The sequence below is a fragment of the Capricornis sumatraensis genome, chromosome 16 (assembly GCF_032405125.1).
Source record: "Capricornis sumatraensis isolate serow.1 chromosome 16, serow.2, whole genome shotgun sequence".
NCBI classification, from domain to species: domain Eukaryota; kingdom Metazoa; phylum Chordata; class Mammalia; order Artiodactyla; family Bovidae; genus Capricornis; species Capricornis sumatraensis.
Window position 1 is genome coordinate 34,109,359 of NC_091084.1, and position 26,209 is coordinate 34,135,567.

General features: G+C 46.5%; 1 protein-coding gene across 1 annotated transcript in view; it reads left to right on the forward strand.

The window, feature by feature from the left end:
• The window catches only part of SORL1 (sortilin related receptor 1), a 164,547-nt gene extending 140,311 nt beyond the window's left edge, over positions 1–24,236 (forward strand). Inside the window, exons 39-48 of the mRNA XM_068989373.1 lie at positions 617–699; positions 2,699–2,795; positions 5,074–5,258; positions 8,679–8,798; positions 9,711–9,875; positions 10,869–11,043; positions 12,035–12,141; positions 15,642–15,834; positions 18,612–18,824; positions 20,189–24,236. Coding sequence (XP_068845474.1) covers positions 617–699; positions 2,699–2,795; positions 5,074–5,258; positions 8,679–8,798; positions 9,711–9,875; positions 10,869–11,043; positions 12,035–12,141; positions 15,642–15,834; positions 18,612–18,824; positions 20,189–20,256 — 1,406 coding nt within the window. The 3' untranslated portion in view covers positions 20,257–24,236. The remainder of the gene's footprint in view (positions 1–616; positions 700–2,698; positions 2,796–5,073; positions 5,259–8,678; positions 8,799–9,710; positions 9,876–10,868; positions 11,044–12,034; positions 12,142–15,641; positions 15,835–18,611; positions 18,825–20,188) is intronic.
• The last annotated feature ends 1,973 nt before the right edge of the window (positions 24,237–26,209 follow it).

Genomic DNA, 26,209 nt, shown 5'->3' on the forward strand with positions numbered 1-26,209 from the left:
AAAGAGAGAAAGGGAACTTTGAGTATCAAGACACATATTATTTTAGTGAATTTTGCCATCTCTGTGAAGTACAGATGGTATCTCTAGGTTTAGCAAGGACAGGTAACTTGCCCCAGGGCACACAGTTGCTAAGTGTCTCAACAGGAATTTGAATTCCAGGGCCCAGATTCTTTCCATTTCGTCCCACATACATCTACAAGTTAGGACTTAAGATTTAGCATGCTGTCAACCTTCAAAAAGGACCTGAGGCCACTGGGACTTCATTGGTGCCAGTAAAGGTGGTTCCCAGTGTGACCCCCAGACTTTTCAAAACCAGGCTGAAGCTGGGCTGACTTGGGGCATTTACATAATGGATCTTTTCTGCTTGACCCAGTTGCCGGGATAGCAGACCCAGCCGAGATAGTTCTGTGTTCACCAGGCAACTGTGGACTCAGCCCCAGCCTCAGCCTCAGGGCAACAGTAGCCAAACCGATAGAGGAGTCAGAAGTGCCAAAGCAACGCCTTTTCTTTTCCAACCGAAAGATCGCTTTGTCCCTTGAGTTGAAAACTGTGAAGTCCTGCCTTCTTCACTTTTCATCACACGGTTTCTCTCTTTGAATCCCTTTTTTGTTCTCAGTGATCCCACCACCAGACATCCGCATTGACAGCTATGGTGAAAATTTTCTAAGCTTTACCCTCTCCATGGACACGGACATCAAGGTAACGTGGACATTTCAAACCAGCAGTCAGGTGGGGCTTTACTTTGCGTGGGAACCGATGGAGCAGAGGACAGGAAGATTAAGAGAAAAGAGCGACTTGTTCCAGCAAAGCTAAAATACCACACCTAGGTTGGCTCCTTCCCCCACGAAGAACAACCAGAGTCTTCCCATGTAATTATTCTGCCTCAGCCTGGTGCCTTTTTTTTTTTTTTTAAACCATATAATTAAATGGTTCACAGCTACAGTGCAAATAAAGAGTTGGTGTTAACAGAATATGTTTGCCCTGTAATTTTCAGCTTTATTGGATTTCCTGGTTGCTGAGCGCTAATGCAGAGGTTCCCTCAGTGGAAGAGGGTCTTAGGGAAGAGTCAGATCCCTCGGACCCATATCCACCTGTGTGCACCCAGAGCCCTTCCCCTTCCAGCACCTTCGTCCCCTCTGCTTGGTCCATCAGGGTGGCCACCTTTCCCGTAGCTGTCTGTGCCCCCTGGTTTCTCAAGTTGCCGTTCACCTTCCATGGTGTTTTTTCCTCTTTGTTTTTCCTCACATCCGTCCCAGCCTGTGAAGCTGTGATGGGACCAAAGGCCTGCAGAGTCCTCGTGCTGTTGACTGCGCTACAGTGTGGTCTCAGTGCTCTTGGCTTCAGGGACCGCTGGTGCCAGAAATGGCCTTGTGGAGACCTTGTCTCTCTAGTCTTTGGTCTTGAACGCATTTTAATCTGGGCCATTGTCTAATAGTTTTAAGGACTTTCAGGTCAAATCTTTCTATGACCTCAGGACTCAGAAGAGGTGGTCGTCCCTGACTCATGGATGTAATTGCCTCTGTTAGGCAGTGGGGGGGTCTCCTGGTGGCTCAGACGGCAATGCATTTGCCTGCAGTGTGGGAGACCTGGATTTGATTCTGGGTCAGGAAGATCCCCTGGGGAAGGGAATGGCAACCCACTTCAGTATTCTTGCCTGGAGAAGCCCACGAGATCTGACCAAGCCACCTTCGTTGTGACCTCTTGGCCTTGACTGCAAGGACTACCTGAGCTAAGCACGCGTGTGTGTGTGTGTGTGTGTGTGCTAAGTTGCTTCAGCCGTGTCCGACTCTTTTTGATTCTATGGACTATAGCCTGCCAGGCTCCTCTGTCTATGGGATTCTCCAGGCAAGAACACTGGGGTGGGTCGCTATGCCCTTCTTTAGGAGATCTTCCTGACCAAGGGATCGAACCCACACCTCCTGCAGCTCCTGCACGGCCCGTGAACACTTTACTGCTCAGCCACCAGGGACGCCCATCTGAGCTAAGACGGATCCTTAATTACTGTAATCTAATTACCTTTTCAAATTTTCTTCTTTCTTCCTTTTTAGTTGGTTCTTGTCCTTTTATTTTGCATTAATTTTTTTTTGTTTCATTGAATCTATTTAAAAATATTTTAAAATTGGAGTATAATTGTGTTAGTTTCTGCTGTACAGTAACATGAATCAATTATATGTGTACATATATCATCTCTCTTGAGCCTCCCTCCTTCCATCCCACCCCTCTAGGTCATCGCAGAGCACCGAGGTAATCTCTCTCTGCTGTACAGCAACTTCCCACTGGCTTTCTCTTGTACACATCGTAGTGTGTATGCTTGTCCCATCCTCTCCTTCTGCCCCTGTATCCACAAGTTCATTCTCCATGTCTACGTCTCTGTTCCTGTCCTGCAAATAGGTTCATCAGGAACATTTTTCTAGATTGCTTATATATGTGTGTGTGTGTATGTATAGATATATATGTTAAAACACAATAGAATCTATATTTTACACTATAAATTGTTGCACATTCATTTTTAGAAGCTTGGAGGAGTATGATTGTTCAGTGTTAGCACAAATAGAACTGGTCTAAGGATCCAAAGGGCCAGCCCGTTCTTTATAAGAAGGGAGACACCCAAGGAACAGCAGGAAAGTCCTGCACTTCCTGTCTGGTGAGGTCTGTGCGTGTGCACTGCCCGTGTAACCTGGCTCTTGACTCTCGGCAGGTGAATGGCTATGTGGTGAGCCTCTTCTGGTCGTTTGACGCCCACAGACAGGAGAAGAGAACGTTGAACTTCCGAGGGACCGTCTTGTCGCAGAAAGGTAGTGTCCCGGAGCTAGTTGGTGTGTAAGCAGGAAGGAGGAAGGCTAGACTGAGGCTTTCCTGGCAGTAGAGCTTGTGTGGGGGGCCAGGAAAGGTGAGGGGTCTTCTCTGCAGCCGTTCGGAGCGGGCCCATGTTGTCCATGGGAGACCCTGTCAGTGGCTCCTGAGCCCGGGTGAGGAATCCACTGGGTGGTTCCCCAAATCCCCCTTCTAATCTGATGGCTCTTCAGGGACGTTGGAGGCTCAAAAAGGATGAAACGCTGGAAAGAACTCAGATTAACCTTTTACAGATGATGTTTTCCTTCCCCAAAGAATTCTCGGGATTAGTTACCTCTCTTTTTACCCCCCTGGTTCACTCCTCTTTTGCTGATATTAATACAAGGTGGTGTAGGGCTGCGGCGTAATTGGCATTTTGTAAATATCTGTTGAACAAATGGGCCAATAGACTGAGAGAAGAAGGGGTTCCAGTTCCTCTTGGATCTGTGCAAATAGTGAATCTCAAAGTCCTCATATCTGAAAACAGGCTAAAGGAAGGATTTTAATTCCTTCTAAGACAAAACCTTCAATGGCCAAGGCTGCACGTGAATGTAGAGAAGGACATGAGAGCTTCTTTTCCCTTCTAACCTGATTGCAAAGTACTTCCAATCCTAACAAGTATTCTATGATATATGTATACACATACATAGATTGCCCAAGGGGGTTATGCAAGAGTAAAGCTATCACTGGGTACTTAGCGTGTGCAGGCATTTACCCAGCAGGCACTCTGTGTGTGTTTTATTACCTAACACTTCAAAAATGAGGCTGCGGCATATCCTCATTTTATGGATCAGAACATAAGGTTCAGGGATCGAGTGGTTCCCTCAGAAGGCAGCAGAGCTGGGATTGGAAGCCACATCTCTAATTCCGAAGGCTGTGATCTCACTGCCCCCACATCACACCAAGAGAAACTAGCGGAGTCGGGGACAAAAGTCCCACGAGCCATTGGCTGAGACCCACAAAGGCCTGCTTCACGCCAGGGGCCAGGCAAAGCACTCGTCGACGAGCGTTTTCTTTTTTATTCCCTGCAGCAGCCAGCCTCCGTAAGTGCTATTATTCTACATCTTACCTACAAGGATATGGACTTGGAGAGTTTGAATACTTTACTCTTGGCTTCTGCAACCAGGAAGCATAGAGTTAGGCCTTGAACCCAAGTCCTCTTGACTCCAGAGGCTGTCCTCTTAGCATATCCTTCTTTTTCTGCTTGATATTTATTTCTGTGGAAATATAGTTGATTTACAATGATAACAATGATTTACAACGTTACATTTACAATGTTTAATTCCCATTAAGCATATCCTTCTTACGGCTCACTGCTCTTTTAGTTTCTGATGACAGTTTCCTGACTTAGAAAGGGGCACATCTTTATTACAGAAAATTTAGAAAACAACAACATGTATAATAAAATTTTTGAATTCCTATAATTTAACTTCCTAGGGCAACCACTTTTATTAATAATTTTGAGTATCTCCTAACTTCGTACTTTTCCTCCTCATTGATTTCTTTATATATACTGTGTATTCTTTACTTCCTGCTTTTTTTACTGAACCTAAATCACAGAATTTTCTAGTCGCACTGTGTATTCTTGGAAACAACTTCTGGTGGCTGTGTAACAGTTCATGGAACGCACATGAAGCTCACGGATGCACCTAATTTAACTGTTGCTTTGTTGTTGGGTGATCAGATGATTATGCTTTTTTCTGCTGCAACAAATACGGTGACAGACATCCTGATTGCACAAATTTTTGGATCCCTCTCTTGTACCTGGATTGAAGGTTATGAAGGATTTCAAGACCCTCACAAGGCCAAATGGCTCTCCACAAGGATCGTATCAATTTATATCCACAGATGGTCAGCTTTAAAGGAATTTTTTTCCATGCCCATGCACTGTGTGATTTGCAGTTTTCATTAATGAATCATGCCGAGTGAATTCATAAAATAATAAACTTCCTACATGAGAGACTCACTTAAATGGAGAGGTTACATTGGAGAAAATAGGTGGACTTCCCTAGTGGTCCAGGGGTTAAGATTCCATGCTAGTGGGTGAGAGTTCGATCCCTGATTGAGGAGCTAAGATCCTACATGCCGCATGGCACAGTCAAAAGATAAAAAGGAAAAAAAAAATGTAAAAAAATAAGGTGTACATATAAAGACATGTGCAAAAGAAGATTTGTTTTTAATTTAAAAATTGAGTGTGCGTATAAAGACCACTGCTCCAACCCTTTGACCCTGTTTCCCCAGTTGGCAACCTGACAGCTCATACGCCCTACGAGATTTCTGCCTGGGCCAAGACCGACCTGGGGGACAGTCCTCTGGCATTCAAGCGTGTCACAACCAGAGGTGTCCGCCCACCCGCCCCGAGCCTCAAAGCCAAGGCCATCAATCAGACGGCAGTGGAATGCACCTGGACGGGCCCCAGGAATGTGGTAAGTCAGCCTGGATGACCTCTGCAGACTGAGGATGGACCCTCCCCTGGTACTATACCACCGGACGCCCCCAGGGCTTCCCCCTGTCACTGCTCTTTTTTCCTTACCCCAAACACAAGCTACCCTCTTGGTCAGCTCTGGATTGCCTCCAAGAGGCACCTGACATCCCTTTCTACAACCTGGCCTGGCATCTAAGAAGAAAGAACCCCTGTTGTTTAAGCCGAGTATGAAGAGGGGTCACATTCCTGATCAGGCACTGCGGGGGGCGGTTCTTACCTGGGGATGGGTGAGCAGTCAGTTGCCTTGACAATGAGTATTGCACCTGCGGACCATGCCCGGGTTCCTCTCGCCCCTCCCCACCCGGGGGATCCCCCACCCACAGGTTGTCTTCTCAGGCGCCGCCCCCATAAGACATGCCTCCCTATTCATTCCAGGGTCCCTGCTGCACTTGTACTTGGGTCTTTTTGTTTCTTTTATTTATTCATTTTAATGCATTTGATGCACCGGGATTAGATCCGTGCTGCTTTTTGAGTCTGGTTTTGCCTTCCCTCCTCCCCAGCGCGCACCTTCTTTTGCTTTTAGGCACACCTTCTCAGGGCTGTTTTCATCCACCTCCTGCCTCTGCCCCGTGGCTCCTGCTCTGTCTTCCCTGGAAACTTTCCCCCTCCTGCTGTGCAGTCAAATCCTAGCTCTTCTACTTGGTCTCCTTCCCTTAAGAACTAAATCCCTGGAGTTGGTGCCATGCAGCCTGTTTCATCAGACACTGTGGATCTGATTTGATATCTTCTGTCTGCTCTCATCTCCCTTGCTAGCTGATAAGATCTTGAAGGGAAGGGTCATTCTCTGAGTTTTCCAAATGGGAAAGTGTGTGGGACTAAATCTGTAAGAATTCTCAGTGGCTGGTGAGGAGGAATTGGCCTCTGTCTTCTGAGGGCGCATCCAGTGTGCACTGGGGGCAGCACTGGTTCGTGGGGAAAGAAGCAAGGTTTGCCAGTAACTGTCTGTGTGCTCAGCCGTGAAGAAGGAAGGGGAGGTGAGAGTTGTTGAGCACCTACTGTGTGCCGGGCATGATGCCCACGCTCCATCCACGGTCTCCCCCTTCCTACTTTTATCAGCTCTGTGGGGTAAATGTTTCTGCTCTACCAGTGAGGAGACCACGGCCCAGAGGGGTGAGGTCACTGGCCACAGTCAAGGGTTAGTAAGCAGCAGACTGAGTTAGAGCTCAGGTCCAGCTGGAGTAACAGCCTGGGCGCTTCTGTTGAACCTCACTCTGAGGCAGGGACGGGGATGAGATGCCCAGAGCCACCCCTGGGCTCTGTTTTACCTGGAACTGGACTCTCCTCAGAGAGGGGCCTCTGTCTCTGGTTTATGTGCCCAACTCAGGCCTGCCTACCTGTCACACCCAGCCATCTGCACAGAGTGGGCGTTGTGTATAGAGCACTAGTCTGCGACTTGATTTTGGTGTCTTATCACATGTGAACTTGGAGAAGGAGCCTCCTCCATGTTGAGTCTGCTTGCACTCATGGTAGCCTTCTGAGGGTCAGGGGCCCCTGGAGTGCCCTGAACGAAGCTCTCAGCTCCCACCTGTCTCCAGCTCACTGTGGATGCTGGAGTCTCACCCAGTGTTGTCTCCACCACAAGAGCTGTTCCCATTGCTGCAAGTGTGGCCTTCTTACACCCTGGCTCCCTGGGCTCTGGGGTCCCCTTTCCTGGCTCTTGGCTGGGGCCCCCATCACGTGGTGGCCACAGGCCCATCCTCTCCAGGGTCAGACCTGCCTGCACCCTGGGTGCCCCTCTGCTGTCCCATCTGAGCTCGCTCGTTCCCCTATTCCTGCTCCATTCCCATTTGTTTATCTGGGACATGAGAATCCCTGATGGGTTTCCTGCACCCCCAGGGCTTCTCCAGAACTGTACGGTTTTCAAGTCTCCTGTCTTACCACTTATATGCTCATGGAGAAAATGCCCTCTGTCTCTGCCTTACAAAGAAAGCATCCTCACACTTACCCTGTTATAAACACTCCCAGCCTTCACTTTTCCCGCTACAAGGGCCATCAGACTGCCACCTCCTGCTTTAAACTCCGTGTATATCACTTAGGGTTAAGAATGGCCACATAGAACAGGAGTGGCTTTCAACAGTTTATTTCCCTCCTAATTATGAGTTGTTCAGAGTTTGGAGTTCAACCATTCGGGGCTTCTATATCAGCAACATGATTTGATCCGTTTCCCAGGCCCTACCGACAAAGGTCTGTGTAGTCAAAGCTGTGGTTTTTCTTATATGGATGTGAGAGTTGGACCATAAAGAGGGCTGAGCACTGAAGAATTGATGCTTTCAAACTGTGGTACCAGAGAAGACTCTTAGAGTCCTTTGGACAGCAAGGAGATGAAACCAGTCGATCCTAAAAGAAATTAGCCCTGAATATTCATTGGAAGGACTCATGCTGAAGCTCCAGTACTTTGGCCACCTGATGCAAAGAGCTGACTCTTTGGAAAAGATTGAGGGGAAGATTGAGGGCAAAAGAAGAGGGGGGGGTGACAGAGAATGAGATGGTTGGGTGGCGTCACTGATTGAATGGACATGAGTTTGAGCAAACTCCAGGAGATGGTGAAGAACAGGGAAGCCTGGCTTGCTGCAGCCCATGGGGTTGCAAAGAGTTGAGCACACCTTAGTGACTGAACGACAACAGCCAGTGCCCTGCCACCCTGGCCTGTGGCAGGGCTTGCAGTCCGGGGCTCGGACTGGCCCACGTCACCGTGTGTACTCCAGGCAGCGGGAGGGGGAAGAAGTGCTCTCCCTGCATTTCCATGAGCCCCACTGAGGTCCCGCCCAGGATGTCTGCTAACATCTTGTTGACCATCCCTGTCACCTGGCCTCTCCTGCCTGGAGGAGGGAGGTGAGATGCGGGCTTGTTTCCAGGTAGCAGCTCACTGAGAACCAGGATTCTGCTGCGGGGCGAGGGGAGATCAGGGACCTGCTGGGCAGCCGGCAGTGTCTGCCCTCCCGCCACACATTCTCTCCACCAGCTTGCACACTCGCTACCCCATCACACTAAAAGAGTGGCCCCACTTCTTAGTCATTCCCTCTTTTTCCCAGCTTATCATGCGGTCTTCTAGTATAGCTTCCAGGAGTTTCGTATTTACAACTCGTTATTTATAAATCTGTTTTTCTTCTTTGCCTGGCTTTCCTCAAGAAAGCGAGCTCTGAGGACAGAGACCACATCTTGTTTGTCTTCGTAGGTGGGAAGCCAGCCGCTGCCTGGCCCAGGGTGCCTTCTCTGTAAACGCTGATGAAATAGATGCCGAGTGAAGACTTCTTTGTGTGCTCATGTGGAGCAGTTCCCAGGGTCTTAAATCAGGGCTTTCATGAGAGTGAGGTCACTGGCCATTGAACTGGTGCCCTTTTCTGATCTCTCCTTTTACCAGGTTTACGGTATCTTCTATGCCACGTCCTTTCTTGACCTCTATCGCAACCCCAAGAGCTTGACTACTTCGCAGCACAACAGAACAGTCCTTGTCAGTGGGGACGAGCAATATTTGTTTCTGGTAAGTTTCCTAATGCCAGGAGCACAGAGGAATGTGTTATTTTTTGAGGAGGTCTTAATTGCAGGGCTCCAAGCTCAGACCTAGGACCTGGGGAGCTGGAGATGCAGATTCCAGGATCCGTGTGTGTGTGCGTGCGCACGCGTGGGTGTGCATTCAGTGTGAGGGGGTGGGAGGAGGGAAGGAGAGAGATGAGAGGATAGTTCCTCTCCACAAGCATCAGATTTTCACTTGAAGCACAGAATGAACGGCCCCTTAACCATCTGCAGCTCCCTTGTGCAGGACTGAGAACTTGGTAATGGGTCTCAGGAATAGATGAAAGCTTGTATCAGATTCCACTTCTAGGAATTTAGCCACACTTTTACCTGTGTGCCAAAGGTATATGGAAAATCATGTTTGGGCTACTATTACTTGTGAAAACAAAAGATTTGAAGCAAACATCTATCAGGAGAAGACTGGTTAAAAGTATGACAGCTTTTCTTTGAGATGGAATACAGGGCAGTCATCCAGCACAAATACAACAAACTAAAGGTACCGATTTGGAAAAATTCCCAAGCTGTATTATTAAGTAAAAGAACCAAAGAGCATAATTATGTGTGTAGTGGTTTTCCATTTGTGTAAAAAAGTTAAGGACAAAAAGTTATACATACACACACATGCATAAGCACAGACATGTATGTATGTGTGTATCTACACACACACACCCTCCCATCCCTGTGTATCTGTGCTTATATTTGCATGGGAAAATCATTACTAGTACTGCCTGTGGGAAATGGATGAGAGATCTGGGGTAGGTGGGGGCTTATCCTGCATCTTTTTGTATGCCTTGAATTTTAACTGTGTACGTGTGTCACTGTTGTTGGGGAAAAAATGGTTTGCTGACCACTGCGTGAATTTGTGTGGTGTTTGTTTCAGGTCCGGGTGGTGGTGCCTTACCAGGGGCCGTCCTCTGACTATGTTGTGGTGAGGATGATCCCAGATAGCCGGCTTCCTCCCCGTCACCTGCACGTGGTCCGTATGGGCAAAACCTCTGCTGTCATCAAGTGGGAATCCCCGTACGATTCTCCGGACCAGGACCTGGTGAGCAGGCCAGGCGTACTGGCGACCTTGCTTACTCTGGACGTGGTTTGGTCTGGGGGCAGGGGGGTCCTGTAATGGGGCAGGCAACCCAGGCCTGGTGCGTGGAGCTCAGCAGGAGGTTCCCCCCCATTTCCGCCTCGCCAAAGACAGGATCCTCATAGGTATCTCCTCTTTGTGGTCATGTCCTGGCTGCTATATTGGTTTGTTCCTCCTTTTCTCTGCCTTCACCAACAGTTGGCCTACAGGTTAAATCTAGCCCACTGCCTATTTTTCTAAATAAAGTTTTATTAGAACCAAGTTATACCCATTTGTTTACATGTTATCTATGGCTGCTTTCATGCTACAAACAAGAGAGTTGAGTAATTGTGGTACATACCATCTAACCTTCAAGGCTAAGATATTTACCATCTGAACCTTTATAAAAAAGTTTGCTGGCCCCTGCCCTAAGGTAGGGCTCCCTGGTGGCTCAGTGGTAAAGAATCCACTGGCCAGGGCAGAAGGCATGTGTTTGATCCCTGGGTTCAGAAGATCCCCTGGAGAAGGAAATGGCAACCTACTCCAGGATTCTTGCCTGAGAAATCCATGGACAGAGGATCCTGGCATGCTGCAGTCCTCGGGGTTGCAAGAATCTGATATAACTTGGCAACTAAACAACTGACCCTAAAAGAAGAGGCATTTATTCTAGAAACATCTCCCACTTTCACTTTCCCAGGCTGCTTTGACCTCCATCCCCTTGCCCTCCCTGCCATCCCAGGGGTGGGTGGTTTTTTGGGATCATACTGATAATTCTGTGCACAGTTCTGTGCATGAATACTTGTTGTAAAGTTGGACCTGACCATCCCAGAGGCTTTTCAGAGTCAGATGTTGTGACCCATATTTTTGGGGGTCACAGCCATTGACATACTTCTGTCAGTCACTTGGGCCGCCACTGAACTTCAGAGTAGAAAAGGCCAGGTTTCTGATTACCATTAAGATGTCTTTTTCTTGTCCCAGTTATATGCAATTGCAGTTAAAGATCTAATAAGAAAGAGTGAGAGGAGCTACAAGGTGAAGTCCCGCAACAGTACCGTGGAGTACACGCTGAACAAGTTGGAGCCTGGAGGGAAATATCACATCATTGTCCAGCTGGGGAACATGAGCAAAGACTCCAGTATCAAAATTACCACGGGTAAGCTGGTGAGAGGTTAGAGGCCTTCTCACACAGCAGGGCACCCTATTGCTGCTAGGACTTCTCAAGGTGTGGCATTTCTTTTTTTTCCTCTTTTATTTTTTTTGAAGACATGGGATTTCCATCAGGACTTGCCCAGGAAGTGCAAAGATGACCCTCCATATCCTGGCTGGGGCAGAGCTGTGCAGGGGCCCCAGGCTCTGGGCTGCAGGGTGGTGGCAGGGGCACCATGGGCAGGATAGTAGCTGTCATTTTCTATATTCTCTGTCCCCTGTGGTCTCCCTTCCCCTAGCTGGTCTTGACATTTTCAAGAGAGTTAGGAAATGAAACTGAATCTTTGCCCCTTAAAGCCAAATGTTGCATCTGTGCTGTGTACCTGGACTGAAGTCATAGTGGTTTCTAGGGCAATATGAGATGCAGAAATGGACAGAGACCAGGAACTGGTTAATACCTAAAAGGGTGATTTGCTGGCTTAGGTCAGGTTCAAGTTCATAGAGCAGGTAGTAAGCCCAGTTATTTGGACAGCAGACAACATCAGGAGTAACAGTATCGGAGGCTGGCAGTGTGGACTGTGGGCCTGGAACATACTTGGTGGTCATTCCGGAGCTCTGTCTTCGGGCTGAGCTCTCTAGGCCCTCACTGAGCCCCTCTGGAATTTGGGGCAGGAAAGCAGGCTGGAACCAGAGCAGAAGTGCAGGCAGGCTTTGGACTAGTCCAACCTCACCCCATCCCCATTTGTTTTTGACCATCTTTTGGTCTAAGGGCTACTAAATTAGACACCATCCAAATTTCTTGGCTAAAGACATAACAACAAAGTAGCTGTCAGATAAAGTGTCTAGACTGCTAGGCTGTGTACTAAGTGGATATATGTGGTTTCTTTCCCCTTAACTAATTCCTTTAGGGTTGATGTTATTTCATCAGCCTTTGATGGACAAGCAGAGACTCACATGTATAGCCACTAACTGTCTCTTTCTTCATCTTTCATTTTCAGTTTCATTATTAGCACCTGATGCCTTAAAAATCATAACAGAAAATGACCACGTCCTTCTGTTTTGGAAGAGCCTAGCTTTGAAAGAAAAGTATTTTAATGAAAGCAGGGTAAGTTCTCCCTCCTTTTCAATGGCTTTGGAAATCTAATTGAAATGCCGTTTTGGAGATGAGCTCGTTAACAGCCTGCTGGCATAGATGGAGTCCAAAGAAAGAATAGGGCAGGGGAGTGAACGTGAGAATTAAAGGACCATTTTCGATGGGATTGCTAATTAGCCAAATGTTTATACTGCCCATTAAAGATGCGAATCTCTGCACTAAGCACTTTTCAGTCGTGAACTGGTCGTCCCCTGAAAGACAGGGAAATGGGCTGGAGTCCTCGCTCTGCTTCCTAGGGCTTGACTGGGACTCAGCAGCGGCACTGAGGGCCCATCTCTCCCAGATAGTCTGAGGGCAGGGCCATGGTATGGCTTCAGTACAGGGGAGCCGAGCTGCGCTGCCAACCTGGAATCCCATCAGTTTCTTTCCAGTGAACAGGAGGTGCTTGAAGGTAGTCTGTTGACATATGAAAAACACCGTGTTTTGTTGTTAGCAGGCCAATTACTATATTCACAGCAGGAGATAGGAGGAGGCGTGTGGCACCTGGAAACAGATTTGCCACCCAAGGGTCTTGAATGAAGCTGCTTGGCTCCATTGTGAGCAGAGCATTGTGAGCTAAATAGAGACACAATAAAAATCAACAATGGCTTTTTTGGGTTATGATGTCCACAAAGACCCCAGTGGCTTTAAATCATCACAGTGTAATGCCAGAAGCAAAGAGAAATTCAGTGTGAAAATTCTTCACAACTCTCACAACGGTGACATATAAATAGTTAATATACATAAGTATAAAGAAGGCTTTCAAACAAATTCAAAACAGAAATACAACTCTTGAAAAATGCAGATTTGAACCGTTCACGTCCACAGATAGCCTACAGTACAGTAAGTCCCCTATACATGAACCTTCAAATTGTGAACTTCTGAAGATGTGAACGTGGGTTCACATGTCCAGTCACATAAGTTAGTTCACATGGCTGGGGGGTTGTCACGTGTGCATCCTCAAGTGGTTGTGCGTTTGTGTACTTTAGTGTACTGTATAGAGTGGGTTTCACTGGTAGCTCAGATGGTAAGGAATCTGCCTCCAATGCAAGGGACCCAGGTTCAATCCCTGGGTCAGAAAGATCCCTTGGAGAAGGGAATTGGTACCCACTCCAGTATTTTTGCCTGGAGAATTCCATGGAATGAGAAGGCTGGCGGGCTACAGTCCACGGGGTCGCAAAGAGTCAGACACGACGGAGTGACTAACACTTTCACTTTTCACTGTATAGAGTACAGTAGTACAGCATCTTTATTTCCAGCCCAGGATGTCCAGATGTGGATGGTTTAGTCGCTAAGTTGTGTCCTCCGACTCTTTGCAACCCCGTGGACTCTAGCCCACCAGGCTCCTTTGTCCATGGATTTCCCAGGCAAGAATACTGGAGTGGTTGCCATTTCCTTCTCCAGGGGGTCTTTTCGACCCAGGGATTGAACCCAGGCCACTTGCATTGCAGGCAGATTGTTCACTGACTGAGCCACGAGGGAAACCCTGGAATGGCCAGAAGGAAGCGTGAAAGTAGTGGTATAGAGCCAATTGTGTTAGTCGGGTACCTAGGCTAACTTTGTTGAACTTAACGAACAAATTGGACTTACAAATGCACTCTCTGAATGGAACTTGTTCGTCTGTAGGGGACTTAATATACCAGACAGTCTGCAGATAGTTGGATCCAAAGATGCAGACCACGAGTCCAGAGGAAGCACTCTAAGTCATTCTCGGATTTTTGAGGATCAGAGCCCCCACTGCCACAGTGTTCAAGGGTCAACTTATTCTCATTTTGAATAAGGTGCAGGTAACAAAGTTAAGAGTTTCAAGCAACAGTGAGCAAAAGAAAATAGTTTCAGCTCCACTAGGAATCTAAACTTGCAACAAGACACAGCACTTTCACATTACATTGACAAAAGTTTTGGGGAGGGATAGTTATTCATGCATTGGAGAAGGAAATGGCAACCCACTCCAGTGTTCTTGCCTGGAGAATCCCAGGGACGGCGGAGCCTGGTGGGCTGCCATCTACGGGGTTGCACAGAGACGGATACGACTGAAGCGACTTAGCAGCAGCAGCAGTTCATATTAAGAGGGTCATAGCTGGAAAGAGGAGCCCCCTGGGAGAATGAATGGGCTCCACCTTCTGTAGGGCACTTACAGTAGGTATCAGAAGCATTGAAAATGTGACATCCTTCGATCCAGTAATCCTTCTAGGATTTTACTCTAAGGAAACAATGTGCATAAAGAATTCTATTTATAACAGTAATTAAGAAGAGATAACCTAATGCCCATCAGAAAAGGATCAGTCCAGTAAATTTTGGGTGGCTAGCATTTGTATCATTTTCCATTTTTTTAAATACCTTTATGTGTTTTGCAAATGTCCTATATCACATATATGTTAGATAGAAGATAATAAATGCTAGTTACTAGTTTATAAACAAGGATGTAGGAGTGGGGACTCCAGGTAGGTGGTCCAGGACACCCAGCTGTCATCAGGGTGGCAGGAGCCCAGCTTTATAAAGGTTGGGCTTGGAGTCAGTATTCCATTCCCATCGGAGGGTTCTGGCCTAAGCTGGACGGGTCCTTCTTCCTGCTACCTGACTTGGAGTTCAAAGAAGGCGCAGGTCAACAGAACAAGAACCAGGAGATCATGATTATGCTGTGGGGCCCAATATGTGAGTAGAGATAGAGAGGAGAAGGGGTTTTGCGGGGACAGAGGAGGTGCCGGTAGCTCTGATGCCGGAAAACTTGGAGACTGACCTAGAAGTCTGGAAGTCAGTCCTGGTCCCAGCCAGCATGCTGGGTTCGGGCTGTTCCAAGAGGGACTTTCCCAGCACAGGAGCCAAGGACTCGCGCTGAGCCAGTCTAAGTCAGAGGCGTATTCCATACTCCCCCAGTGAACAGATCTGAGCTGCTGCGGTGCTGCTGGGTTCAAGGCCAGGCTGGACTGGGGCTAAGATCAGCTTGGAAGAGTAGGAAAGAAAGGAGATAGGAAGTGAGCTGGCAGCTGACAGTGGAATTCCCACAGGCTGTTTTAAGGAGCAATGTCTCATTTTCACTATTGCAAATTCCTCTTTTTTTTTAAACCTCATGGCTGAAATCCACTGCTGCCTGGATTAGTCCAATCCCATTACAGTGAACTGTTGCTTTAATTGTATGGATTCTTTGTGGCATTTAAACATTCCTGGAGATGAGTGAACCCACCAGAACTTTAAAAAATCAGTGTTTGTTAAAATGACTTTTGTTTTTCCACTTCTGCTGCGTGGCTCAGAAGCAGACGTGGTAGTTATTTGAGACTTTAGGGATGAGAAAATGCCCATTTTCTGAATCTAATCTCAGTGATAATGTACAAAGAACTGGTACGAAACTCAGAGTGCTTTAATGTCTTATCAGTCCCTGCAGGAAGGAGCTTATATAAAGTTGTAACCTGTAGCAGAAGCTGTCGGTTTCCTTGTTTAACTTCCTGAGCAGTCCCTCCTGTGTTTGTTTTCAGGGCTACGAGATACACATGTTTGATAGTGTCATGAATATCTCAGCTTACCTTGGGAATACTACTGACAATTTCTTTAAAATTTCCAACCTGAAACTGGGTCATAATTATACTTTCACTGTCCAAGCACGATGTCTTTTCGGGAGCCAGATCTGCGGGGAGCCTGCGGTCCTGCTTTATGATGAGTTGGGGTCTGGTAAGTCACTGTTGCTACCATTTCCTGGGAGATATATCAAGGATGTAGTGTGGTTTGATGAACATGTGCGTGCGTGCTCAGATGCTTCAGTTAGACTCTTTGCGAGCCTATGAACTGTAGCCCTCCAGGCTCCTCAGTCCATGGGGTTCTCCAGGCAAAAATAGTGGAGTGGGTTTCCATGTCCTCCTCCAGAGGATCTTCCTGACCCAGGGATCGAACCCGCATCTCATGTCTCCTGCATTGGCAGGCAGGTTCTTTACCCCTAGCGCCACCTGGGAAACCCTTGATGGACATGTGTCTTTCTAAAAATGCATTTGAAATACTCTTGCAGTGCTAAAGAAAATCGTTTATGCATCAGCTTAATCAGGCATTGGTTTATTTAACAAATCCTACCCTAGTCAGGCATGCTGTGAGGTGCTAGGGTTACAAGGTGACCATATTCTGAATGTAAGTCAGAAGAAAGGAAATGTTTTGTTTAAAAAGGAGATTCTATTTGAGAAGCCGTAGCTTAATGAGTTTTGTTTTTATTTTCTGGAGGACCTTTCAGAGCCTCTAGTATGCTAATATTCCGCATGATTTTCCTAGTCAATAGATTATCTCATCACAGTGTCACTGACTTCCCAGCCTTCCCTCCGTCTTTGCCATCACCCTCAGATCACATCTTGAGGTCAGTCTGGGATCTCTGTCTTCTGGATGCTGACAGACAGCAGTGTGAGGCCATGCTTATGGCAAGGGAGAGGAACCTCCCATTTACACAGAAATTCTGCTCAGGTCGTAATAGCTTACCCAGGATTTCAACAAATGTTTTGCCACTGGTCTATTTAGTTACATTTACTCTCAGTCAACAACCAACCAGTGCTTAAGCTCAGAATCTTAGGTTAGACCTGTTGTCTGTTCCACCACCCTTCCTGGCGTGGCTTCTAGTGGAATAATCTATCCTTGGCATCTCTCTAAAAGAGGGAGAGCTTGGGACTTTCCTAGTGACGCAGTCGATGGGAACCCGCCTGACAGTGCAGGGGACGTAGGTTCCATCCCTGGGCCAGGAAGATTCCACGTGCCGAGGAGCAGCTAAGCCCGTGCACCACACACAGCTGCTGAGCCCGCCCTCTAGAGCCTGAGCTATGCGACTGCTACAGCCTGTGTGCCTAGACCCCACGCGCCATGGCATGAGAAGCACTGCAAGAAGAAGCCCACGTACTGCAGCTGGGAAATAGGCCCTGCTCGCCACAGCGAGAGAAAGCCCACGCACAGCAGTAAAGGCCCAGTGGGGCCAAAATAGATAAATAAATAAAAACTGCAAAAGGAGACCTGGTACATCACAACCCTTTGGAGAATTGTAGCCCGTTCGCAGGTCTATAAAGTTCCTACACAAAGCAACCAACCAAACTCTTGTCTTAGTGGGTCTTAAGCAGAGCCTCCTTTTTAAGTAAAGCCAAGTAGCAACCTGTGAAATAGACTTTGGAGGAAAACTGCCATGAGGACATGTGCCAGCTGCCTTTGTAAAACCAGGATTGTCAGGTGGGAGAGTTGCTCGGGTGGACGTTTCCTTGGAGCACATCCTGCCCTGTGATGCTCGCATCCCCTTGGAGATGGGTGGGGGTGGGAGCGCACTCCATCTCTGTTGCCTCTGCCATGCTGGCTTCCTCTTGACTGCTCTAGCCCAGAGCTTTCCCCCTGGTTACCACTTCACAGTTGAGGTTAGATTGGGACACGTGACAGACTGGGGAGAGTTTTGTCTAGTAAAGTCAATGGTGAAGGAAATGAAAGACATGGATATTGAATTGTTATATCAGGCTTGCAGGAAATGGCTGTTCTCTGGCTCATCTTTATGGGGACCTGTTGTGATGAATCCCTGTGTGACTACTGAACTTCCCCCATGAGGAGGAGGCCTGGCCCCATCTCCTAACCCTGCACCAGGGAGCAGCGTCAAGGCTAATGAGGCTTCTCATGGAGACCAAGGAAGTCCACTTTGCTTCCTTAGCTAAAACTGACTCACATGACTGTGTTCCTGCCGCAGGCTCAGACTTTCCCCAGGGTTTCTGCCATACAAAGTCTGCCCTTTTCAGAAAGACTGGCTCAAACCGAACAGAGTCCTGTTGCTATAACCGTATCCGTACATCATGAAGCTAGTATTTGTTGAAGACAATGGGAAGGCAATATCACTGATAGGTTATAGACACCCAAAAGGCTTTGCAGAGAGCTTTTAAAAAATGTTAATTGTATATGGAAAGATTCCCTCTTTCTCTTTTAAGTAAAAAATAAACCTCATAAAACTTCACGAGCTGTTAAGTCAGTATTGCAGTAAAGGAATCTCATTTGTATCACTTAATGGAGCTTCAGGTAATTGCAGTTCAGAGTGACTTTGGTGCCAAGTAGGGGGAAATAATTGCAATCTCGTTAATTAGTGGTCTGATTTCACATCCTCTTATGTAAGGCAAGCAAGTGGTCTTAAGTAATAATGCTAATGAAATCAGTGTTGATACCCCAACAAAGGTCTCCCTTCCAAGAGATTATCTAAATAACCAACGAGGCAGTGATTAGGAGCCTGATGTAATTACCGTATTTGCACGCATGAGGCCTGTCCTCCATCAGCTCGTGGTGAGGAGTTGGGAAACATTCGGATGGCACGTGTAGGAACGTGCCCCATGGGACAGGCGATTCGGGCAGCTGCTGCAGACTCTCGGCATCGTTTGGGTGTCTCGCAAGGCGAGGGGTGGCCTGGTCCTTTCTCCTGCCCTCCCATGGGAGCCTTATGGGTTGGTGTCTTGCTTTGGCAGGTGGCGATGCGTCAGTGATCCAGGCTGCCAGATCTACCGACGTAGCTGCCGTGGTGGTCCCCATCTTGTTCCTGATCCTGCTGAGCCTGGGCGTCGGGTTCGCCATCCTATACACAAAGCATCGGAGGCTGCAGAGCAGCTTCACAGCTTTCGCCAACAGCCACTACAGTTCCAGGCTGGGCTCAGCCATCTTCTCCTCGGGGGATGACCTGGGTGAGTGGGGCAGGGTGCAAAGTTCTCCCTCCTGGGGCGGACCCCACAAGGCCAGGGGCTTGCTGAGGAATTGCCTACCTTGAGCTCATCTTTTGATGCTAGCAGAGTTCTTCATTAACCAATAATCCCACTGCTTTGGGATCAGTCAGAGCCCTTTATTTTGCAATTGCTTCTAAATTAAAATACCAGTCCTCTGTTCAGTGGGGGCTTCCCTGGTGGCTCAGTGGTAAAGAATGCATCTGCCAGTGCAGGAGATGTGGGTTTGATCCCTGGTCTGGGAAGATCCCCTGGAGAAGGAAATGGCAACCCACTCCAGTATTCTTGCCTTCATGGGAAAGCCCATGGACAGAGGAGACTGGTGGGCTACAGCCCATGGGGTCACAAAAGAGTTGGACACAACTGAGCAACTGAACAAAACTGTTCGATAGCATGCCCAAGACAGGGAGTTCTGTTAAAGGTGGGAGCTTGCCTTGTACACAAAGGGTGGGTGGACCCTGCCTGGGCTTTGGGTGTTCCCAAAGTGGCAGCAGATTCTCAAGAATTTCCGACCCCTCTCATCCCTCACAGATGGAGGTCTGACATCTTTGGAGATGTTTGTCTTGACTGACAAAAAGCCATGCTTTCTTCATCGGTCTCTGTCTAAATTACCCTTCCCATCATGCTGTTTCTCTCTCCCATGGCTAGCACAACCTCACTGGCTGTTCTTCTTTTACATATTGGTGGTATATGACCTGGGGAAGAGAAGGAAATGTCTCTGTTCTTATATAAATGTATGTGTGCTCAAATTCCAAAATGCTCATGGAGGAAGTAAACTACTTAATAAATAAAATTAACTCATTTCTGACCGGGGGATTTTTGCAAAACTAATGCCTGTGACTGGTAATTTTTATTTTGGCCAGCCAAAGATTAATTCTGGTTATTTCTTTGTGAGTTCTACAATTACTAGGTATACCTGACACACCTGTAAAGCCTGAAGTAGCTTTTCGGCCAGCCCAGTGTGTATGAAACATACGGTGACTTTCACCATGCTGGCATAGGGTGTGGGTGACTCAAACTGGGGCACCTAAGCCACTCATTGGAATTTGGGACGGATAATAAGATCCCCCGTCTTTAAATTTACTTTCCTTTTTCGGTTAAGTTCAAGCTATCCTGAGAAGAAGGTTGGCCACCTGTTGATGGGGAGCAGGTGACCCAAGAAGGTCAGAAGCTGGGCTGGTTTCAGCACTGATTCTTGTGCCTGGCTGGCTCTCCTGCTGCCTTTTCTAGCTGGGGCTTGTGATGTAGGGATGGGGGTCAGCGGCGGGAGGTGGGGGTCAGGCAGAAGTGCCCTAGAACTCACCAAAGACTGACTGTCTTGCCTTTAGGGGAGGACGATGAAGATGCTCCGATGATAACTGGATTTTCCGACGACGTCCCCATGGTGATAGCCTGAAAGAGCTTTCCTCACTAGAAACCAAATGTTGTAAATATTTTATTTGATAAAGATAGCTGATGGTTTATTTTAAAAGATGCACTTTGAGTTGCATATGTTATTTTTATATGGGCCAAAAACAAAACAAAAAATGAAAAAAAAAAGGAAAGAAAGGAATGAGTAAACTTTGTCGTAATCAACTGTGAACTTCAAACCAGGTTGATTTTAGTAACCAAATTGCTTTGATTTGATATTAATATAGTCTTACAGGGCTGTGCTTACTGGGCATGCTTTTAAGTCTGTGAGATAATTTTGGTTCAATAAATTGGCCATTCTTTTTATTTTTCTAAGACGCAGAAATGTATTTAATAAAGACTTCAAGAGAGAGTGATGGGTAGAACCCCTCCTCCTTGAAAGTAAGCTCAAATTTAAATTTTTGTTTGCAGGTAGTTTATACGAAAGTGTTTGGGTGTATGAAGGGGGGACATTTCTTTTATTTTGTTAATTTATTGGGACTGTGTGTAGGGCCAGGCTTCAGTGGTCATCTGACACCACAAAATTTATGAGCACCCCCGCCTGCAGGGTTGGACGATGAAGAACAGAAGCAGTTTTGTTGCCATTCCGGAAACAATCCATTTTTATTCGCTCGTGTGTCACACGACGGTGTTTGGCAGAAGAGCCTGCTGAGTCATTGCTCCATTTCCGCTAAACAGAGCTGTAGCTTGGGAAGCCCTGCAAGCAGCCCTTCTTTCTTATGCTAATGGATGGACTCTCGCTGCACACACCTCTGTGCAAGACGTAGCTTTCACAGCTACAAAATGATAACGCTGCTTTATTCTACACTGGTGTCATTGTCATTGCAAAACATTACTCTGGCTGTGGGAGAGAGGTCTACATCTGTGCCATGATAGCTACACTGGCAGATATAGTACCTAATTTTTCCGTTTTTTGGGGGGGTGGTTATTTTATTTTGGTTTGCTTTTACTTACCACTGAAGAATCTCAAATGGAAAGGTTTATGTTTGTGTTGAGGTGGCCACTTACTGCCCTTAAAAATCCACACTGATATATGCAGTCACTTTGAATTGGGTCAGTGCCTTCTTGCTCTTTTTTTTTTTTTTTTAAATTCTCTTCTTTCACCGCCCTCGCCTGTACCCCTGCCCAATTTTAAGAGAAAATGCTATGCACGCTTACAGGAGATGTGTGAATTCGAGACCATTCAATCTAGCTCACAGTAGTAGCAGTGCTAGAATTGATGTTCTTTGTAAGATAAGCTGTGCTGTATCCTTCTGCCTTTCAGTGCCTCCCCTGTATTCAAACCATGGCCTCTTGGTAGGTATGTGAGACCCAGTGGGGACTGATGCCCACTCTTGAGACCTACTGTTGTCAGCCCCAGTGTGTAGCATTGTTGTGATGCCTACTGTATGCACCTCACTGCAGAAGTTCTTCCCAGCTGAGAAGCAGTGAGCTCTGGGGCTATCTATTCCAAAGTCATGCTTTGGCATAGTGTCCCTCACCTGCAGGCTTTGTCAAAACCCCATCGAAACCCTCTTTGATGCAACACATCACCCTCTCGCAAGTCTTTGCTTTCTTTTAACCAAGAGTATCATTCTTGGCTGATAACATAGTTTTATTCTACCTGGGGAGTGTTTGGGAAACAAAGAGCCAATTAAAGTGTTTTTAGTTAAAAATTTTTTTATTTGTGTATATATATGTTTTGCTTGAGGAGTATTTTCAACTGTAGATGTTAGGATTTTGCGAATGGTGGTAAATGACTAGCCTTCTTCCAGCATGATTTCCTTCTCTTTCCTGTGTTATGTTTTGAAAGACTGGAATTTCTTTGGCTTTATCTTGTGTCTTGCTTTGGAGTTTCATTCAAAACTCCGAGCCCTACCACCTTCCCTTTTAAATAAGCACTTTAAGTAACTGAAAGATGAATGGTCTGGTGGGAGGCAAGTCATTTAATCGAACCACTAGAAAGTCTATTTTCTTGTTTTTCTTTCCCTGCCAAATTTGGGGGGCATTTGTGAAAGCTGATATCAAAGGCGCTGAGATTTTATATTTAGTTCTTCCTTAGGCAAGCCTTTCTACCGAGCACATGTCTCCAGTTGGCAGCTTGAGATATTTCTGAGCGTCCGAGTCTTGTTCCCAGTGCCTGCCAATGCTTAGTGCACCGTACTGTATAGACTGGCCATCACCCCTCTCCTTGGAAAATGCCACTGGGCTGTTTGAGAACAAGCAGCCTTTTAGGGCTAGAGTATTTTATATAAACAGAAGAGCTAAGTTCCCGAAGACTAAGCTAGACAGATGCAGCTATGTGTAAATTGTATATTTTTATGAACTATTGAAGCACGCACTGTCACCTCCCTCTGCATAGCTTTGTGAGGTTTTGATGCATATATGCCGTCTGTGAGAGTCCCGAGGTGGGAGGGACAAGAGGAAATGAGAGCAGAGACTCTGTGGAGCCTTTGAAGGTGACCAGATAACTGTCTTCACTGTGACCAATTGGAGCCCCTGAAGAAGGGGCTTTCATACCTCGTTGGAGATGCCACCTCCAGAGTTCACACTGTACAGGATAAAAGGCTTTATTTTCTCCCAGGATGCATTAGAATGTCAGAAGCCCACATCCACGTGGATGACAACAGACCGCCAGTGGACCACTATAATATGGCAGGCAGGGGGACTGTACACAGATTTTCTCTGGAAGCTGGTTTTGCCCCTGGATGGATTGACTGCCCCTCGAGCCTTAGGAGATGTGGGTCTGTGTGGATGAAATAACAGAGAGGAGAGTCCTGCAGAGGTGGGAGAAGCCATGCCTATGCAGAACCTTTTCCAGACAGGTGAGATCCTCCCATGACTGCTGGCTGCCCTGGCAAGCTGGGTGTATAGTTACGAAGCTGGGTAACTGGTTGAAACTTCTGATTTGGGGAAGAGGGTACATCTGTGTTAGTACTGTGGGATATTTTAGGGGGACACATGTGGGACACAGCTGCATGTTCATGTGTGACCCACTAGCTAAAGCTCTGCTTCAACCGTGTATGGACATTTGGGGCAGGAAGACTGGAGAACCCTTCCTCTGAGTATTCACCCAGCGGTCCCTCACCATCTAGTGAGATCATGTTCTCAGCACTTCCCTAAGAGCAGAAACCCCATCCTGTCAGGATAGGTGGGTCACTTTCCCACTAAGAATGTCATGGTGAATCCCTGAGATGTTTCTTTTCTTTGCAGAGTTGGTGGGGGTGGGGGGTCCCTCTGAGAAAAGACCCAGGCAAGTCAGCAAACTGGATGCCACCTCCATATTGATTTTAGGAATTGACTCTGAATAAAACTCTGTGCAGAATTTCCACTCATGTGGGGATTGTATCATGACATTGCTATTGCATTATTTTTCTTGAAGTGTGTGCTGTCTTTCAGGTACAATTTTTGTGTAATTAAAGCCAGTGCGTTAAGTTTATATAGACTACTTTCTATGCAAGTCTGCGGTAGGAGCAGATAGCAAGAGACTGTGTGTGCGGTTGGGTACACGGATGATAAGCGTGTTTTCAGAAGGGGTACCCCAGTGAACATGGTTTGAGAGAGGATGGGTTGTATGTATGTTTCTGCCCACTAATTTTTAGCAGCCATATTTTGAATTAAATCATCAGAGCCAAGTAACCTGAGAATGGTATTAGTTTCCTGTGTAATAGCTCAAATGGAACAAATATGAATGCTGAAATGTAACATTGTTCTCCAACATTCCATGTCATTTCTCACTTAAAACCTCATTATGAATTGTTAGAACCTTTAGGCAAAAATCGAAAGTATTTGCAGCAAAATAAAGGCCTACTCTGCTCTTCAAGTGAAACACTGTATACTTGTTTCTCTCCAAAGTGAAATTAGATATTTATGATTTCAGTTGCCTTGATAAGTTTCCGATTCACTGGTTTATGCTGAAGACTTTACTCTATTGTCACACAGTCTTAAGATCATTTTTGTCTCAATGTCAACTTTTTTCACTGAATAAAAATTTAACTGGGTCAAGAAAACACTTTCTTTGAAAAATCCACTCTCTGTGCGTCTCGAGTTGTTCTTTGGAGTGCAGTGAAGATGGTTAATATGGTCTCCAAACACCATTTGATTTGTCATGTTTTAAAAGCATGTTTATTTCATAGATGAGAGAACGCTAAGACCTGGAATAATTTTGTTATTAACAAGCTGGTTCTCAGACAGTGGATCCTTGAAGAACACGATGTCTTTGTGGTGGCTGAGGACGGGGGGGAGACGTGATGGCTGTTTTGAAGTAAATAAAATTGTTCCACAGGGGTAAAGACTAATGTGGCTCCCTTAAAGCTGTAACTACCTTTCCTAGGAGACGATTTGCTAAGAGGGCAATTTTCAAATCTGAGAGAAGAGATGAGAAGCAGTACGGTGAGCTGTGTGTAGAGAACACTTTTGGAAAGCTTTTGGAGGCAACGAAGTCTGAGAAGGATGCTGCACTTGCCTCTGAGTGGTGATGAAAAGCGGGTGGACCTGCAGAGTCAGGGGAGGTAGTGTGGAACAGGTGGGACAGGGCAGGTAATCTGGTGTAACATCTTCCGGGGTGTTGCTCTTTGTTTAAATATTGAGCCAAAAATCAATCTCTGAAGTTTTGTCATCCTATTTGGTAGATGAGGAAAAAGAGGCTCAGAGAAGTTAGGGAATTTGCTTAACCAGAAAGTAAAATGCCAAAACCATCCTTCAATAGAACAATAGTCCTGTTCTGTATCACTGTGCCGTCTGCCTCCTGCCACCATTCAGTATCAGGATGAACACCCTCAATCCAGTGTCTTATGCCCTGGAAAATCCCAAGGGGATATCTACCCCCTGGTCATAGTGTAGTTCTTAGGTTTCCAGGCTTAGATAGTGGCCATATGATAGTCAATCTCTTGAGGACAAATGCACCTTCAACAAGCTCACGAGACTGTTTCGTGACAAAATGATGCTCATGCACGAACTAACCTCAGGAAATCGCCTGTCTCTTAGCAGGTTAGTGTGCCCCATGCATTCTCCCCGCATCGGGAGCTCTACTGGGAGGAGCCAGTTGCAACAAGAAGGTGGTTTGGTGAGCTGGAGTGCAGAGAAAATGTGGGAGGGGGCTGGGTGTAAATAGCGGTTATCCAGTGAATACTGAATGGACAACAATGAGTGATTGACAGTGTACTAGAGGAATAATCTACTCCATATGAACTTAATATTTGAAACCTTGATACAGGTCTGTGTCCATTTCTATTTAAAAAGGTCTTGTCAACTGGGTCCTTTTTTTTAAAGATTTTTTTCTTTCACATGGACAATTTTTTTAAGTCTTCATTGACCGTGTTTCATGTTTTGGTTTTTTGACTACATCGTATGTGGGATCTTAGTTCCCCTGACCAGAAGGCAAAATCTCTTAAGCACTGTACTGCCAGGGAAGTCCTGCCAGTGTGGTTTTTTTTTTTTTTTGATTGGAGGATGATTGCTTTACAGTGTTGTGTTGGTTTCTGCCATACATCAACATGAATCAGCCATAAATATACATATATCCCCCCTCTCTTGAACCAACCTCCCACTACCAATGGGGTCTCAATCCTTGACGTCTCTTTGCTGAAGTTTCCCCTGGACTGGGCTTGGGCACCACCTGTGTCTGCCACCCTGACTTACCTTTCTGTTATGCGGTTAAGTTCATGCCTCTCTGCACTAAAACATTCTATAGTGATGTTAACGGTGCTTTCAGACTGGGCTATGATACCTTCTTGGCTTGAGAGCTGTTATTTCTCTAAGGTGATTCTATTATGTGTTGGTTTGAAAGTAACTCTGAAAGGATGCTGGTTTTGAGTCCGTGGGCACACAGGGTAGCTCCCAAACTCTGCCTACTTGTGTCACCTGTGAATCTCCAGTTCTAGTTAAAAGCAGAAGACTGCCAAGGCCAAAGCCCTGCCAGCAAAGTTGAAAAGCTATCAGAAAATGTAGACTATCAGAAA